Genomic DNA, 18,426 nt, shown 5'->3' on the forward strand with positions numbered 1-18,426 from the left:
CCGAGAGTTCTGAAAGAACTCAAATGTCAACTTGTGGATCTCCTGACAAAAATATGTAATCATTCCTTAAAATCTGCGTCCATTCCTGAGGAATCTTTAAAATCTGTTCCAGAGGAGATCCGGAAAATTGCAGGCCAGTCAATCTGATGTCGATACCGGGTAAATTGGTGGAAACCATTATTAAGGAAAGAATTAGTAGGCACATAGATGAACATTGAGGCAGACTCAGCATGGGTTCTGTAAGGGAAGATCTTGTCGCACTAACTTGTTAGTGTTCTTTGAGGGGGTGAACAAACATGTGGACAAGGGGGATCCAATAGATATTGTTTACCTTGACTTCCAGAAAGCTTTTGATAAAGTTCCTCATCAAAGGCTCCTAAGTAAGCTCAAAAATCATGGGATAAAAGGACAAGTCCTTTTATGGATCAAAAACTGGCTAATTAATAGAAAACAGAGAGTGAGTATAAATGGGCAATTTTCTCAGTGGAGGGAGGTAAGCAGTGGGGTACCGCAGGGATCAGTACTTGGTCCACTGCTTTTTAACTTGTTCATTAATGATTTGGAGATGGGAGTAAGCAGTGAAGTGGCTAAATTTGCAGATGATACGAAGTTGTTCAGGGTGGTGAAAACCAGTGAGGATTGTGAGGCACTCCAAAGGGATCTGTCAAAGATGGGCGAGTGGGCGTCAACATGGCAAATGGGGTTCAATGTGGCCAAGTGCAAGGTGATGCACATTGGAGCCAAAAATCCTAAATATAAATACACATTGATGGGGTCTGAACTGGCAGAGACTGATCAAGAGAGAGATCTTGGAGTTGTAGTAGATAACTCACTGAAAATGTCGAGACAGTGTGTGACTGCAATAAAGAAGGCCAATGCTATGCTGGGGATTATTAGGAAGGGTATTGAAAACAGATCAGCCAATATAATAATGCCCCTATATAAATCAATGGTGAGACCTCATTTGGAATACTGTGTGCAGTTCTGGGCACCACACCTTAAAAAGGATATTATAGCTTTGGAAAAAGTGCAGAAAAGGGCAACTCGAATGATAAAAGGGTTGGAACACTTTCCCTATGAGGAAAGGTTAAGGCGCTTAGGGCTCTTTAGCTTGGAGAAACGACGACTGAGGGGTGACATGATTGAGGTTTATAAGATTATGCATGGGAAAGAGCAGGTAGAGAAAGAGGTACTTTTCTCCCTTTCTCACAATACAAGAACCCGTGGGCACTCCATGAAATTGCTGAGCGGTCGGGTTAGAACGGATAAAAGGAAGTACTTCTTCACCCAAAGAGTGATTAACACATGGAATTCACTGCCACAGGAAGTGGTGGGTGCTACAAGCATGGACGGCTTCAAAAGGGAATTAGATAAGCATATGGAGCAGAGGTCCATCAGTGGCTATTAGCCACAAGGTATAGATAGGGACTCTGGGGCAAGTGATGCTCTGTCATCTTGGTGCTTGGGGGTGTCAACAGTGGGAGGGCTTCTAATGTCCTGGCCCCACTGGTGGACCTCCTGATGGCACCTGGTATTTCTGGCCACTGTGTGATACAGAGTGTTGGACTGGATGGGCCTTTGGCCTGATTCAACATTGGCATCCCTTATGTTCTTAATACACATTTATTTAAATCATTTAGCAGCATAAAACCAAGGATAAAGAAATCAGTGGTTGTAGTGGTTAGTGTGTCAGATTAGGATCTGGGACACTCAGATTCAAACCCCCACTCTGCAATGCAAGTTTGGTGGGTGACCCTGGGTTAGACACATGCTCTCTCTCCCCCTCTACCTTTCCTGACAGAATTGTTATCTCTATCTCATCTACTATATATAACTGTGTTTTTGGGTGGCACCTTCCCGAACATTCCATGCGCCCCCTAATCAGTTGGCTGCTTGATCTGTCACTCAGGTGTGCCATTCCCCTGTCTGCATTGCCACACTGTGTTGCCTCAGTCCCGCCCACAGAGCCAGCAGCCAGCGTCTCAGCCTCAGTCTGGAGGGAGCCGGAGAATGGGATGGACGCTCCGGCAGGCGGAAGCTTAGGAGGCCGAGGCCAAACATGGCAGAGGTGCAGCGGTTGTCGTCGGCTGCGCCAGGGTACAGGGAACCGGCCGGGCGGAGATACTATGGAAGCGGCGGCCAGCTTCTTGTCCTCGGTGTGCTGCGAGGCAATGGACAGGCCCAACGATCCGGCACCCGCAGGGTAAGGAGGCCAAGGCCGGCCATGCCGCCGCCACACCGGTTGCCGCCACCCGTGGACGGCTGCAGGTGGCAGGGCGGACTGCCAGTGGATAAGGACCAGCACCATAGACGCGAAGGTGGCCAGGGAGGAAGGCAAGGCCAAGATCTTGCTAGCACTCGTATTCTTTTTACAACGGACTTTGCTACTAGTAGGGATATAAACGGAAGGAGAGGAGACTGATGTTGTAAGTTGCTTTAGGTTCCCATTAGGGAGAAAAGCAGAGTAAGAACTACATAAATAAATAGTAAATAAAGTATAAAAACAAAAACTAGAGCACGTGTAGAATCAATATCCTTTTGGAAAGACATGGGATTAGGAAAAAATATTGTTAACAAAAGGTTTAGGCAAAAGACGCATACATCAGTTGCTAAGAACTTAAGAACTGCCTGTTGGATCAGACCAAGAGTCCATCTAGTCCAGCCTTCTATTTCACATAGCAACTGAGAACAGTTGCCCTGAGGACCAAACAAACAGGGAATAGAGGGTGAGGCCTTGCCCTGATACTACATCCTAGCACTGGCATTCAGAGCTCGCTCTCCTTTCTGAAATGTCCTTCTGTTGACCTGGTATGAATACTGCTAGACAGCTTACCTGCGCCCCAGCCTGCAGATCTTCCAAACAAGGTTTGCCAAGCACTCATTCGGTTTTGCTTCTCTAAAGCAGTTCAGTTTTCTTATTTAATCCTTAGGCAATGCTGGCTTCCTGTCTCCTTTGCCCACAGAAGGTAACCCCCCCCCCCATTGCCTTTTGGTGTTTTGTGGGGGAAGGGCATTTTCTTCCTGTCTTGAAGAAATAACTATGTACATGCTCTAGAACACAATACTCTTCATTCCCTGCTCAAACAAACTCCACACCTTTCTGCCTTGTGCACAAAGAACTCTGCTCAGAAATATGACACTCTTTAGATAGTAGAAAGTGCCATCAGGTCACAGTAGAAAAGAGCAAGAGTCCAGTAGCACCTTAAAGACTATCAAAATACCTGGCAAGGTATGAGCTTTCGTGAGTCACTGCTCACTTCTTCACATACCTTGAACCATCAAGTCACAGCTGACTTATGGCAACCCCCTGGGCCTTGGTTCAGGTGGTCTGCCACTGCCTGCCTCCATATCACATAAGGTTGCCAATCTCCAGGGGTGGCTGGATATCTCCTGGGATTACAACTGATCTCCAGGTGACAGAGATCAGTTCCCCCTGGAGAAAATGGCCACTATGGAAGATGAACTCTGGCATTATACCACATTGAAGTCCCTCCCCCTCCCCAAACCCCACCCTCCTTAGGCTCCACCCCCAAAATCTCCAGGTATTTCCCAACCCAGAGCTGGCAACCCTAGTGTCACGACCCTGGTAACCCTTGGTGATCTCCTGTTCAAATATTAGCCCGGGCCTACCCTGCTTAGCTTCTGAGCTCCGACGAGATAGGGCTAGCCTAGGCTATCCAGGGTCAGGGCAGACACTCTTTAGCCCTCATTTAAAACAAACAACCCCTTTTGGCCTTGGAAAGAACGAACTCTGCATATGCTCAAGGACTGTGAGAAACATCTCCATGAGAGGAGGAGAAAGGAAACGGTACCCACCTCCGCGCCATCCCCAGCAACCCCCTCCTCAAACAGCTGTCAGTTCGTAACTCCCGCGCAGAGTGACTGAAGGCGCATTTAAAGGGCGCATGCGCAAAGCGCTGAGCGAAGGCGCTGACGGTGTATTTAAAAGGCGCATGCGCAGAGTACTGGGCTAAAGTGTTGGGGCGCACCCTGTCAGAGGAACTAACGATTCACACTGCGCACTCTCAGTAATATGAGCGCGAGGGAGTGGGCGGGGCCACCGGATGCTTCCCCAATTGAGGCGCGGTTTCGAGGATCTTGGGCGGGCCGGGCAACTGCGGAAGTTTTATTCGTTTTTGATGGGCAGGAGCTGGAAAGGCAGTGGCTGACGTCAAAAAACCCCTCAGCCCTGGTATGCATATGCCTTCGGGGAGGACGCTTCCGGTCCCCGGTGCCGGAAGTGAAAGTGGAGAAAGAGTGGGATCGAACCTCGAGTATGAGAAAGCGGAAGTAAACAAGTGGAGTTGGTTGTCCAAATCGTTATGCGGAGGGGTCCTCTGATAATACGGCCCTGCGTATGCCGTCAGGCAGGTTCCCCCTGGACTCAGAGAAGGATTCTGTGTAGGCTGGAAGCCTGCGCGCTTTCCGTAACAGCAGAATTAGACCAGTGCGGTTAAGAACCCTCCGCTGGGCTCTTTCTTTGGTGAGTTCTGAATAAATCGGTGTCCGATTCCCTCCACGCCCACACTCCTGTCGTCTTTGTTTCTCTGCTGGGGCTGCCAACGCCAGGTTGGGAAATTCCTGTTGGCTTGATGGTCTGAGGATCATAACTTTCTTCTTTGTGTCTAGAATACAGAGGAAGCATTTAACATGAAGGGCAGCCAAGAAAAAATTGGCATTAAAGAGAGAGAATTTGTGTATCGGTTCACTGCCGGAAACCAGTATTTTGTCCTCACTGTTCCACTGAAGTTTCCAGTGCAAGAAAATGCTAACCACCTGCACGGGCGCCTGATGCTCCTTCATGATTTGCCATGCTTCATTGAAGATGGTAAGGGTATGTTGTATAGATAACCAGGATGATACATGTTCATCTTTGGGTGGGCAGCTGCTAGTGAGCAAGACTAAAGGTGGAAGACTGCAGTTAATCTGCAATTGGAAAAATAAAGCTGGCTCATCCTTTCTTAATATCCAGATATTCATTCTGTTGCCTGTGACATAGAGGCCAGTTTATCCTTATTTACTTTGAAATACGTCTAACATTTCAATTGACTTTGCCCTCGAGTTTGCAGCAGCTGTACTTTTCTGGATATTCTTATATTTTCAACAATTTCTCTAACCATAAGGACTAGAATATATATATATTTAAATTGGAAACTGCCACTGGGATTATTATTATTATTTATTTTTACTGTTATTAATTTGATTTCTATTCTGTTGTCTTTCACTATCATGGGACTCAGAGCCGATCACAACATATAGAAGACAGTTAAAATACAATTAAAAGCATATGAATTTGACCAATTCAAACATTTACAGTTAATCAGATGGAGTATAATAATACTATCACTGTCCCAGGGGAAGAAAAAAGGGGGAAGAGACAGGCAGAGCTGTATAAAAGAATTATCTTGGCGGTGCAGCTCTGTTTTACATACCTTGTAAGGCTCATTTACCATACATTGCTCATGTGTTTATTAATGTGCTGTAACAAAATAATTTGGAAACAGTTGGCAAGGCTTGATGTGATCTGGACTAATTGGTATATGAATAAATTAAGACAACAGTTCTAGATGAGCTGACTTGGAAGTAAGTTCAAATAAATAGATTTACAGCCGAATTCTTTCTCACAATCACATGGGATGCAAGATTAAAAACTGAATATATGCTAGTTTGGAATGGTGGTTACTATTCAAATTGTTGTTGCTTTCCCACATTGTAATAGATTTAAAAGAATCCCTTAATAAATTCATTGAGGAAGAATCTATGAAAGATTATGACAGAGAAGCAGAAGCAGCTCTGGAGGCTGTGAAGTCTGGCAAAGTTGATTTGCACCACCTGACAAACTCATGGGCCGGAGCTTATACTGAGGTAGGAAACATCCCTTAATGCTAACTGAAGAGTGATTTGGAAATTGGGCTGCAGTTCAGACCTTAGTGGACATTTTTTTTAGTGCAGTGAGAAATCTGATCAGCTGAATACAGGAGTACCTTTCTTGAGCTTTTTGTCAGTTTCACCTGGCACTGAAAGGAAACATCTCAGCATTGTTACATTGGAAACCCCGTAACATGGATATTGATACTGGAATTCATTTTCATCCTCCTCCTGAGGCAAAAGTCCTGTGCTTTTCCTCCCTGATTTCACATTCCAGTCCATTCTCAGCAATGCAGGAAGATACAGTTTTCAAGTTATTGTTATAGCACAGCAGTAGCACGGTATGCAGTGTTGTGTGATCACAGATGCAGCCCAAGTTGTCTTGGACAAATCATATGCCACCCTAGCCTACCGTCCAGGATTCTCATGAGGATTTAGAAACAAACTATTAACCAGTCTGCATGGCACTCGTTACAGGAATCTGTCTAGTTTGTTGAGCATTGCAAGAAAACAAAGAAATTAATATTCCAGCTTCTGTAAAGAAAAGGAAAGTTGCTGCTGGACTGGGGTCAGAGCCTCAGTCTTGGGTCAGCTGAGGCAAGGGACGAGATCTTGGGAAGCACAGAAGCTCGTGAGCAGTTCCACACAAAGGCAAGGAGGCTGAAGTACTGGGGCAGAGCAGGCCACTAACCAAGAGGGAAGAACCTGAATGGAAAAATAGATCTAAGAAATGGCAGAGAAGGCCAGGAACGGCTTGAAGGGAGTCATGTTTCAGTCAGCAGTGCTAAGGCCCCCAGTTTGCATGTTACATAGGAGGACTTGAAGGCTGGATTTAGACAAGGTTGTGCTTGGTACAGCTGATTTCAAGTTGCCCTAAGCCTTCTGGGAATGAGGAAGAAAACTGGCAGTGTCCATTTCAGAATATCAAAGCCAGAGGTTAATCAAGTATCTTTTCAGCGTTTAATGGAATGCACAGGTCCTAGAAGAATAGAAAAAAACATGGTTGCTCTTATAATACTACTTTAGAATATAATTCAAGGAGTGCTCTTAAATTAGATTAATTTTCAAAAGAACATCTTTTTATTCCATGAATCATGCTGCTTGGTAGACAAGGTCTTCAGTAATAAGAATTTTCATGCTTTTGCTTAAAGTTGTGCTCTTTTACCCAGGATGAAACTGGGAGCAGCAATTGGGCTTGTATATTCCCTTCACCCCTTGTCCTCCTCATGCCAGTACCTGGTTCATGCTGTGCGGAGAAAGTGATGAATGAAATGGAGATTCTCTGTTCAGATAAATACAGGATGTGGTCTTAACTTTCCCCCAGCCAGGGGAGAGGTGAAGATGGAACACTTAAGACTGATGACCATTCATAATTGCACCCAGGGAACAGCTTTTTGAATTATAGGGGCAGAGGTGGGGTGTTTTTTTTCTTCATTTTTCACTACTGTCCACTTACCCATGTGGGACTGAAATGGAAAGTAATTGTAAAAGGAAGACAGCAATGAAAAAAGTAAAGCAAAATGCTGCAAAGCCCAAAAAAATTACAAAATAAATAAAATCAGAATGCAAGAAGATCTATATTGTTGTAGATTTTTAAAAACAAAGGGGATTGGAGCTTGACTAGCAGTTTTTCCGACACAAGGACTTCCATGGCATGATTTTCTCACCTCACTGGTCCCACGGGATACCAACATGCCCCCAGTCCTGGTTCTGGAACATGGGACCCTCAAGAAGATAATTTAGGGAGATGAGCTCCTGGGGAGGAGGGAAATTACACTTTACAAGTGGAATTCCTTGCATTGGAGGAAACAAGGTCCAGATCTAAACCAAGATGATCAGCATATAATTAAATTTAGTATGAGCATCAAGGTATATATAGAAAGGTTGGTAATGCAAATGGAAAAGGTCTGTATCTCTGCATGTGTGTGATCCATTCTCATAATTTTATTCTCTTCCAGGCAACACTGGAACATGCAAGGCCTGAAAATCCCAGCTGGGATGAAGACTTTGCAGATGTGTATCATGATCTGATCCATTCTCCTGCTTCTGAAACCCTCTTGAACCTGGAGCACAACTATTTTGTTAGCATATCAGAATTAATAAGTGAAAGAGATGTAGAACTGAAAAAGTTACGAGAAAGGTATTTTTACAATGTTTAAATTCTGGCATATTCCATTTGGCCTAACGTAGTTTCAAACAGGAGCAGAAAGTAATCTGATACCCATTTTACGAAATTTACAAGTGTATTCAGGAGCAACAGTGTACTTTGGAATACACAAGTGCATTAGCGCAGTGGGTTCTTGATTTCCTCCCCTCAACTGATTTCCATGCCATTTTTAAAAAGGGTTTTGGCAATAGTTTTTTGTCATGTGTGTGAGAGATTTGGGGTGTTATTCCCAAGAAGTAATGTTAAACGTCTTTGTGCTTGTGGAGTGAATTCTGGTATCACGGCTCTTTGTTAATATGGGGTTTTCTTGAATTACATTATTTGCAAATATTGCATTGAGGGCAAATCACTGTTCAACAGATAGAAAGAAAAGAGCCTTTATCCTGGTAGAAAGGTTATGTTAACTTGATTCTTGCCCTTTCAAAGTATTGTGTATAAAATTGTTATTGTTCAGTTGTAGAAGTTAGTTCTATAGCTGTGGCTTATAAAATTTAATACGCATCTGTTTTAGGAAAGCAGGTTTGCTGTTAAGAGTAATATTCAGATTAATGGCAGTCACATTCAGGAGACTTGCTTATTTCTGACTGAGTGAGAAGTCCTTGTTTCTAGGCAAGGGACTGAAATGGACAAGGTGATGCAGGAATTGGGGAAGTCGCTAACAGATCAAGATGTGAACATGCTGGCTGCTCAGCACTTTGATTCCCAGCAGGTAAATCAAGGCTCCTGATCAGAATAACTAGTTTGTTTGTTTTAAGTTGATATTCTGAGTTGGAATCTGCTTTTAGGTTTTGGAGAACAAGTGGAACAATGAACTGAAACAAACCACAGCCATCCAGAAACAGGAGTATCAGGAGTGGGTGGTGAAGCTTCACGAGGACTTAAAGAATCCCAACAGCACTATCAGGTAGTCCAATATCTTAATAATGAAGAAGACAACATTGTGTATTGTTGGGCCTGCAGTTTCTAGAGCCATTTTATTAATTAAGTGCAGTCGGCGAAGAAAAGTTCACATTTTCCCTTTGAATACCAGTAGTTGGGGTATGGGAGATGGGACATAAATGTTGGTAAGATGCCACCCCAGTTGCTTGTATCGCAACAGCAACTCACTTTTTTCTAGGCCTGCTGCATCTTGTGTCTTTCTAAGCCTGTATTGTTGATTCCCAAGCAGAGGTGAAGTGTGCCTTGAAAAATGTTGGGGCTGTCTGCTACTCTGGGGCTCTTAGGGTGGTGAAACGGTGCAACAGTATTGACCTCGTCTTCCCTTCCCTCAAGTCTTGGTAGCCTATGGATGTTTTGTCGGAAGGAGGAAGGGAACGTTTGGATTCCCTGATGCAGCCTGTGCTGCAGGCTGAAGGGTGCAGGGGAAGCCCTGAAGTATTACTGTGGCCCAAATCATGTACCACCCCTGATTGGACAGTGGGGAAGGCCTGGTGCTGGGAGGTGAAATTAGCTGAATTGTCCCATAATTGCAAGGAGGAAGGCTGCCCATTATTCCATAATCAGGTGGAAATAATTTTATTTATTTATTTAGTATTAAATTTATACCCCGCCCTCCCCAAAGTGGGCTCAGGGCGGCTAACAGAAGAGGCACATATGCCAAGGTTAAAACAGTTAAAAACAGAATTTTATGTCTTCTCTTTCGGTAAGGCTTCAAATCAGAAAAAAAATGCACACACACATCCAAGGTTTTAAAAGGAATCATTGGTCATAGCTAGACTGAGGAGTTGACGTGTGTACAGTGAGAAAGGCAATCTGCATGGAAACAGGGTTGTGTGACAAGATTGGCAGACCCATTTCCCATTGCAGGGCTACGCACATAGCTTTGAGAAGATGTTGGCACTGATCATCTGTTTGGGAACAGAGAATGGCTGACTGAAGCCTGTCTGCTTCCTTTAGACCTCAGGTTACCAGCACTATATGTGGGCCAAGTAAAATACCGCAGGAAAGATCCACGACTGGACATCCTTCCTGACTCTAAAAAGAGAAGAAATTTTATGACCAGGGCAAGGAGCTTGATCAAAGGCGTGTGTGTGTGGGGGGGGGGTGTATTTTAACTCTTCCCTCCCTGTGCTGTTTATCCAATGTTTTTTCTCTGCTTTCCCAAATCTGCTAGGAGTGGAGGGGGCTCTGTAGGAGAATGCAGAGCAGGGCAACCTTGGATTAGAGAATGGTTTTGGTTAGCAAGCTGGTATCCAGAGGCTTATTGGTTATGAACATGGAGTTTAATTGCCTTTAATGACCATGGCTAATGGCGATTGATGGACCTATCTATGAACCTGGTTCCCCTGGGCGAGAATCCACCATAACACGGCCTTAACCATTTAGCTAAAGAATACATCCTTAAGATCTGTAGCTTCCTTCAAATCCCACCAGTTTTGGGCAGGGACTGTGGCCTCACCCATGTTATTTGGGCATGTCTTCTGATTAAAGTAAGTCCGGTAGGTCCAAATCAGCCTGACATATTGAATTGAAAAATACAAGATAAAAGGTGCCCTTTTTTCCTCTTCGTATATGCTTTCTGGAGCTGCCCCCCCCCCCCAGCCCCTGCAGTTCAAGTGATCATAGTTCTTATCTGGGTATAAAATCCTCCATTCCCAACTAATAGAAATGAAAAGACACAATAGCATTAGGAAGCAACCTGTTCTCATTTTTATTTATTGGCCTCAGTGATGAAATAAAGGTTCAGCCCAGTCAGTGGAGGGAATCTGTAGAAGGTAATGGGAGACTTTTTGAAGACCAGAGACAGCTGGAGGAAAGCTTCACAATTCATTTGGGTAAGTGAAATTCTGGACAGAGAGAACCTGTTCCCACAGCCACATTTAATGCATTCTGTTGTTTCTCAGACGGGGATCTGGTGACTCCTTGCGATACTCTTGTTTCTTGGCCCCTCATGCCTAGTAGACAAAAACAGATCCCACTCCATTACAGTGAAGATGGAGTGATTTCACCCCTTCCCTCTCCTCATTACCACTCCCTGACTTCTGTGGCTTTTTTGTCCAGTCCCACAAACCCAGCAGTCATCTCCCCCCCCCCCCCCCCCCCCCGCCCTTCTGATCACGGAGGAGTGGGAGGTGCAGGAAGAATCCAACATATGTTAGAATGGATGAAATTGTAGTGGTAAAGATGGAATATTTTGACTGTGATCCAGATTTACAAATCTTCTCTCCTCTGAGTGCCTGGATAAAGAATTTTCAAAGGATCTAAGGAAAGGCAGACACCGATGGGAAGACGGGGACAGGGAATAACATCCCAAGTGAATGGTTTTCAGCTCCTTTTGGTCGGTCTGACTGTCTTTCTTATCTCCCCAGGAGCGCAACTGAAAACCATGCACAACCTGAGATTACTACGGGCAGATATGCTGGACTTCTGCAAGCATAAACGGAGTCATCGAAGTGGCGTCAAACTGCACCGGCTTCAAACGGCCTTGTCGCTTTACTCCACTTCTCTTTGTGGCCTGGTCCTCTTAGTAGATAACCGCATCAGTTCATACAGTGGGATTAAAAGAGGTGAAGTTTCCTGGTTAGAATGGCATTTGCTGTCATGGAGTCTGACAAATTATTCTGGGGGGAAAACCTTTCCCCATTCTGTAAAATAATATGAATTTTGCTTTGGGTTATGCTCATTACCAGAAACATTAATGAAATTTTAAAATGCCAGGGGCCTCTCACAATGGCACTCAGCTCATTTTGTGGTAATTGGGGGGGGGGGGCATTCAGTCACAGGAGAGCCAATCTGCAGTATTATGTAGTACAGCCCAAACACAGGTTTTCCTACCTCAGTAAGAACAACAGCCATTCTTTTTTATTTCAGATTTTGCAACTGTTTGCCAGGAGTGTACGGACTTTCACTTTCCAGGGATTCAGGAGCAACTTGAAGTCGTGCAGCAAGTTGTCCTTTATGCTCGAGCACAACGCAGCAGTAAATCCAAGAGACTGCACGGTCAGTAATGGTTGGAATCACTCTCTGTGAAACATAAACAAATGTGTGATTTGATGGCAGATCTTTTCAGTTTGCTGGTAAAATAAGAATAATGAGTAATTTTTAGATCAGAAGGTCCAGTTAGTGCTGTGTAACTTCTAAGTAGCTGGAAGCAGTAATGGGCTGGATGAAGCCCAAGATAGCAGTGGCATTTGCCTATAGAGGAGCCCAGAGGTTTGCAACCGTTTACAACTAAAGAGCCAAACTGCATCAAGAATTCAGAGCCAGAAATCAACAGAGTCAATATAAGAAAGTCCATTGGCATAACTGGAATTGTGCAACTTAACATTTCTGATAATTGACATTGATAATCCATAAGGTTTCCACGGCCCAGACATTGGTAGTTCCTGGCAGCTGTTCACCTCTATGGAAAGTATCTCCAAGAAGCCCTTTTCATCCCATAATTTTCTCCTCTGCCATTTTGATTATTAGCAGTCCACCCACCTCTGCTATACACCTTAACTACAAGGTTTGGGGTTTTTTTAAGAGTGATCATCTTTGGTTCCACACTGAGTCACATTTTGCTATAGAGCCATAGGCTGTAGACTAGGAGTGTGCATTCAGCTATAGCCAAACTGAGCTGAAAAAACAGGGGGGGAAATGAAAAAAGATCTGTATTCCATCTTTTTTTCGGGTTGATCTTGGTATACTGGAAAAGGTCTCATTTAAACCTAACAGCCTGAGCCGCCGGTCACCTGTTGGGTTTAAATGTCTTTCTTTCCCTCCCCAAGATTGGGGAGGGAAAGAAAGGCATTTCAAACATGCCTGGTTACCTGCCTGATTTTCTCTAGGTGCCCCATGGCTGCAGGGCACCTGGAGAAGATCATGCAGGGAACTCAGGCACGTTTGCATGCCTGCCCTCTGTCTCCCCAACCCACCCACCGTGGCGGGCAGGCTGCAAAAACAGAGGGCATGCATGCAAACATGCCCTCTTCCCTGAGCCTCTCCACTTTCGTGGAGAAGCTCGGGGAAGTGCAGGGGGGCATGTTTAAATGCCTTTCTTTCAGGCAAGCAACTCAGGCATGTTTAAAATGCCTGCCCTCTGTCTCCCCAGATTTCCTGCTTCTGCACAACCCCTTTAAATGCCTTTCCCCCCTCCATTGGAAACACTCAAGGATGGGGGCACCTTCTTTAGGGGCCCATAGAATTGGGTACCCTGGTCCAATCTTTTTGAAAATTGGGGTCTCTTCTGAGGAGAGGCACCAGCAGCTATGCTTGAAATTTGGTGCCTCTACCTCAAAATACAACACCCCCAGACCTCCAGGTATCCCTGGCTAGATTTTATACTATAATGGTCCCCGTAGGGTATAATGGAGCTGGAAAGTAATTCTTGACTCCCGAAAAATTCTGAATCTGATACCAGTATTGGGATTTAGGAATATCTAGAAATGCTGATATTTTTCAGCTCCATTATACCCGAATCTGAAAAATTCTGGGGGGTTTTGTGCACACCCCTAATGTTGTGCACACCCCTATTTATACATGACATTTCAATAACTTTTATTGCCTACAGATGCGGCAAACAGAAATAGTGGTAGCGATGATAAATCTAAGAACTTGGAACAAAACCAATCAAATATTTTGCCTGGTAAGTAGCGTGGTCTGGCTGTGCAGTCTGTCCCATTAGCTGTGTCTCTCAAAAGAACTCTTAATTGAATCTTCTAGTTTGATTGATGTCCCATGTAACACAAGCCAGGAGAAAACAACTGGGGAGAGCTTGAGCTTTGTCTAAGAGGTTCTCCAAAGAAGTTCAGAAATGCACAACCCACTGCAAAACTATCCGGGAGCTTGTCTATCTGTTAATGAAACACGTCATGTGTTCCAGACTTCATCTGCTATATACATTATTTTGTTTCTGAACAGGCAAATGGACTCTGTTTTGCAGACTATTTTAACTAAACCCTGACAGCACTCTTCAATTCAGAGTCAGCTTCTATGATAAACCAGTGTCCAACTTGAGCCCAGGCCTCCAACCCTGGTAATGGAGGAGATGCAACTTCTGTGAACAGGATGATGATGGAGCTGGAAACTTAAGTGAGATCTTGGCTGCTCGTCTGTGAAAGGGAGACCACAAATGGACAAGGAGCTGCAGCCTAATGCGCATGTACACAGCTCTGCTGTTACACTGCACGCACGAGTGTTTACGTGAGCAGTTATTCACCTTGTCAGACTCTTGTGCAAACTTCAGTCTCAACCACACTCTCTTTTCAGTGATTTGCTTATTGAGATATAAAGATGCTGCAAGCTAAGACATTCTTGTGTCAGAACTGCCGAGACAGGCACCCACAAGAAAGTTATATCCCATTCAAACAGCTCCCCCAAAAAACTTAACCAATCACACAATTCATTCAGCCTGCCAAAATGAGAGTGCGTTCACATTCCCCCCACCTGTGAACCTACAATCCTTATCTAAGACAGGCTAGCGAGCACAGACCAAGGTCATTCAGTCTCTTCCCATCGCATGGGAAGCACCCTTAGGAAAACGGTTACCAAGCAACAAAGAGAAGCAGGCAGGCACACTCACACAACTCTCCCGCCCTCCCCAACATCCCAAATACAGATCGGTGCAGGAAAATGAAGACAGAACACAAGATCCTATGGCAAACAAGGCCCCAAGTTTGACACACCTCAGGTTGGCCACTGGTGTATCATAATCAGAGGTGACTCTTTGCCACTGACTGGTGGTTGCTGCTGTTGGTGCTATAAGTTCCCTCTCTTTTGTTGCATGGCCCTGCAAGATCTTCTTCTGTTTCAGTCCCCGTGTCCAGCCTTTCCTCCTCCTCCATTGCTGCGTAGTTCAAAATCTGTGTACAAGTGTTCCTAGTCGTTTTGGGGGTCTGTGTCTGCCTGTGCTGGCACACGCACATCAAAGTGCACAGAGGAAACATGGCTGTGCTGCACTTTGCTCCATAATTTTGCACTGGTTCCAGGGTCCCCTAGTAGATGCTGTGTGTTTTGTGTCACAGTAGTTTTTACACTTTGCCTTAGATCAAGATGGGTAGCCGTGTTAGTCTGTCTGTAGCAGTAGAAAAGAACAAGACTCCAGTAGCACTTTAAAGACTAACAAAATGTGTGGCAGGGTATGAGCCTTCCTGAGTCACTGCTCTCTGAAGAAGTGGGCAGTAACTCATGAAAGCTCATCCCCCGTCACATGGTCTTTAAGGTGCTACCGGACTCTTGCTCTTTTATACTTTGTCTTGATAGCATTGGCAGAAAACCAGCACTGTAGCCAACTAGTATCTGAGAGAACACATTTCCAGCCTCATCTAAATTGAATCTTACTGATGAGACTTTTTTTACTGCTTTGGCTGACTCCATTGCAAGTTTGATGCTTGGATGCAACCAGCTGTCATGTCCTTATTCCCTCAGGGGAGTTTTACATCACTCGCCACTCAAATCTCTCTGAAATCCATGTTGCTTTTCACCTCTGTGTGGATGATAACGTGAGGTCGGGGAACATCACAGCCCGGGATCCCGCAATAATGGGCCTTCGAAACATCCTCAAAGTGTGTTGCACACATGACATTACTACCGTGAGCATTCCTCTTCTGCTGGTGCATGATATGTCCGAGGTAAGCCGTTGACTGCCAGTGATCTTGCTTCTTGTTTCTGCTCTTAAAATATTGTTAAATCTCCAGGCCTGTCTGTCTAGATCAGTGGTTTTCAAACTGGAAGTCCCTGCTGTTCTTTAGAATTCCTCAAGAAGAAGATCAATAACGGCAGACCAACTTTACTTTGAGCCACAGAGGAAACCGGGGGGGGGGAGGGTCTGTTTTAGGGCACACACTCCCTTTTCACGCACAAACTGAGGGAGCCCAACAGAGCTCTGTGTGAAATAACAGCATGCCCCTGGAACATGCCCCCAGTACCCTGTGCTGGAATTCCACAGTAGATGAGCTGATGTGTTCTCCAAAGGCAGACAGCTTGAAAATCGACGGCATCTAATAATAAGCCAGATGGAGTAAAAGGACCAAAACCTGGGTATCCTCCCCCCCCCCCCCAAAAGAAAGGATTTTCTATACACTTGGGATTGTAAGTGAGAATCCTGACTTCAGTGGTCTTAGAAGGATGGAGCTTTCCTTAGGACTGTCCTGTTGGGCTTCCAATATCTAAGGAGATCCACCTTTCTTAAAGCTATAGGAACGCTGCAGCTCTCTGCATTACAAACTGTGGTTGTCCTCCAAGCCAAAAGGCAATTCCTCAGTTTTCTCACAAGGGGGCTTTAAGTCACCTAACTCTTAGTGTGAATCCTTTCGCAAAAATCTTTATAGCAAATGACAACAGCATCTGTCTACCAGGAGAGTTTCTAAGGTGGGCCAAGGAATACTGCATCCCTCCAGAAGACAAAATGGGCATGCTGTGGATGGTCCGGCAGATAACACCACCACCACCACCCCACCATAGTGACCTTACTCCTTAGACAGGTATGTAAACTTTAAAAATGCAGAGGATAAAAAGATCTGGGCTGCGCTTCTCTGGGTACATGAAACCTCAGTCCTGGTGATTGGGGCTTCCTCTGCTCAGTTTTTGGCAGTTCATGAGCAGAAGTTCTGAAAGAGGAGCCTTTAAGGGCAGAAGCACCAGAAGAAAGGGCTGGCCACTTTGCCTTTTGTGCCAGAGGCATGTCCTGGCCACCTGCTGTTCTCTCTCAGGACTGCAACATCCTCTGTGCATGTCAGGCCTCATCTGTGGCTCAGGCTCTGGCGCATAGATAGGTACCTCCAAGGGGGATCTGTCCCCTCCCCCCCCGTCCCTTTTTACCAGTGGCAAATTGCTCAGAGAATCTCCTGAGTAAGGGTCTTCTTAAGGAAGCCCAAGGTAGAAAGAAGTTGTCTGAACTCATTTAAAAGCCTTCAGTTTCTGTGGTAGATTAATAGATGTGGGGTTTGGGGAAGTTACCAAACTTGAAAGCAAATCTTAGTTCTATAACTCAGGCATTTTTCAGGGTGTTGTGTTTTTTTTTTATAAATCATATACATGCAAGCATGTTTGTACTGGTGACCACAGAATGGCTGCAGGGATGCTTGGATGGGGTTTTGAGACAGACTTCCATTGTGGACTTTTGTGGGCTTCAGTGGTCCAAATAATAACACACACTAGAAATATAAATATGAAATATCTATTCCGAGCCAGGCAGGTTATGTAGGAATCAGTGGAATAGTGTAGCTCCAAATAATAGTTACCACGTTTTTATGTCAATCAGGCCTGCATATATTAAGGAGCCCTACAACCATTCTGCCCTCTCTCTGTTCACTACGTGTGTCCATGTGTCAATGAAAAGTGAGGGGGTGGGGTGTGAAGGTACCTATACTATTCCATTGATTCATACATAACCTGCCTGGCCTGGAATAAATATTTCATGTTTACATTTCTAGTGTGTGTGTGGTTATTATTTAGACCCCTGGAGAAGGCCCTGTGGGCCGAAATGCATTTGGTCTAGTGATTATTATATGTGTAACCAATATTTTGGTCTCATTTATTGTACGTGCAACTTTTGTTGCTGTACGCTATGTGGATGTAATGTGATCCCTACTACCTCTTTGTTTTTATCTACATTCTACGTATGTTTTAAATCTGTAGTTACCGTGCACTTTGTAATGAGTAGTTGTATTTCATTCTCTGTTTTAGTAGCTCAATCTTTTAGATTACTGATTCAAGGGAATAATGCCAGTCAAAAGTAAGACTGGTCACTTTGAACCCGTTCACTTGTTGCAGTCACTGTGCTCTCAGGTAGACTATCTTCACATGGTATTTGCAAGTGCTCTCAATTACGTTGTTATCCAAGTCAGCTTGGATCTGGCTAAGGAGAACGGTGTATGATAGATCACATTTAGAGCTGGTTCACAATGCACATATGCTAGATTTCTTAATGCGAGGTGACCAGCAACTGAATGTGAAATTAAATCCATGGAAGCGTCTTGTTAGCTGTGACATGACTCTTGTTTCTTCCGCCGGCTGCCACTTTCCGTGCGATTGTGTATGACTCAGCTCATAAGGAAATAATTCACTTTTGGTCTAATTAAAGCAGTGAATCCCTCCAAGCATAAAGTTGCTCCTGAGCTGAGCAGCTTTGTGGTTTTAAATTTTTTGTTCAGGCATTATTTTTGTCCGAGGGATACTCGGAATGACAGGAACGCCTATTCTTATCCAAAATGGTCCTCTACCAGGTATCACATCCTGTTTCCTTCAGAAGGTCCTTTTATGGCCCCGGCTGCTGACCTCGATGCCTGCCAGATGTGCTGCTAATTTGCCCCCAGAGCAACACTGGGCCTTCCTTTTTAGAGTCTGGTTTTCATCTTGGCCAAGGCACAGATCAAAATCACCAGCAAACGCCTACCTTGCATGTGCGCGAGAGGGTGTGTAGGCAGATAAATTACAATGGAGAATCCACTATTTCTTCCGCTGGACCTGGC

General features: G+C 44.7%; 2 protein-coding genes across 4 annotated transcripts in view; one reads left to right on the forward strand and one right to left on the reverse strand.

Annotated features, from left to right (window-relative positions):
- Positions 1 to 3,887, reverse strand: part of RAD51AP1 (RAD51 associated protein 1) — a 25,967-nt gene extending 22,080 nt beyond the window's left edge. Inside the window, exon 1 of the mRNA XM_015411189.1 lies at positions 3,817 to 3,887. Within this exon, the coding sequence (XP_015266675.1) occupies positions 3,817 to 3,827 (11 nt within the window). The 5' untranslated portion in view covers positions 3,828 to 3,887. The remainder of the gene's footprint in view (positions 1 to 3,816) is intronic.
- LOC107110408 (chromosome unknown open reading frame, human C12orf4) overlaps positions 1 to 18,426 on the forward strand; it is a 56,507-nt gene that overhangs the window by 27,476 nt on the left and 10,605 nt on the right. Inside the window, exons 1-11 of one of the 3 annotated variants that reach the window (XM_015411186.1) lie at positions 4,170 to 4,483; positions 4,630 to 4,834; positions 5,720 to 5,865; positions 7,827 to 8,008; positions 8,645 to 8,744; positions 8,821 to 8,939; positions 10,703 to 10,809; positions 11,344 to 11,541; positions 11,846 to 11,974; positions 13,527 to 13,601; positions 15,383 to 15,585. In XM_015411186.1, the coding sequence (XP_015266672.1) occupies positions 4,651 to 4,834; positions 5,720 to 5,865; positions 7,827 to 8,008; positions 8,645 to 8,744; positions 8,821 to 8,939; positions 10,703 to 10,809; positions 11,344 to 11,541; positions 11,846 to 11,974; positions 13,527 to 13,601; positions 15,383 to 15,585 (1,443 nt within the window). In that variant the 5' untranslated portion in view covers positions 4,170 to 4,483; positions 4,630 to 4,650. Of the gene's footprint in view, positions 1 to 4,169; positions 4,484 to 4,629; positions 4,835 to 5,719; positions 5,866 to 7,826; positions 8,009 to 8,644; positions 8,745 to 8,820; positions 8,940 to 10,702; positions 10,810 to 11,343; positions 11,542 to 11,845; positions 11,975 to 13,526; positions 13,602 to 15,382; positions 15,586 to 18,426 lie in introns of those variants that run through there. The other 2 variants (XM_015411188.1, XM_015411187.1) reach the window with 2 other exon arrangements.

The sequence above is a fragment of the Gekko japonicus genome, unplaced genomic scaffold (assembly GCF_001447785.1).
Source record: "Gekko japonicus isolate JY-2015 unplaced genomic scaffold, Gekko_japonicus_V1.1 scaffold944, whole genome shotgun sequence".
NCBI classification, from domain to species: domain Eukaryota; kingdom Metazoa; phylum Chordata; class Lepidosauria; order Squamata; family Gekkonidae; genus Gekko; species Gekko japonicus.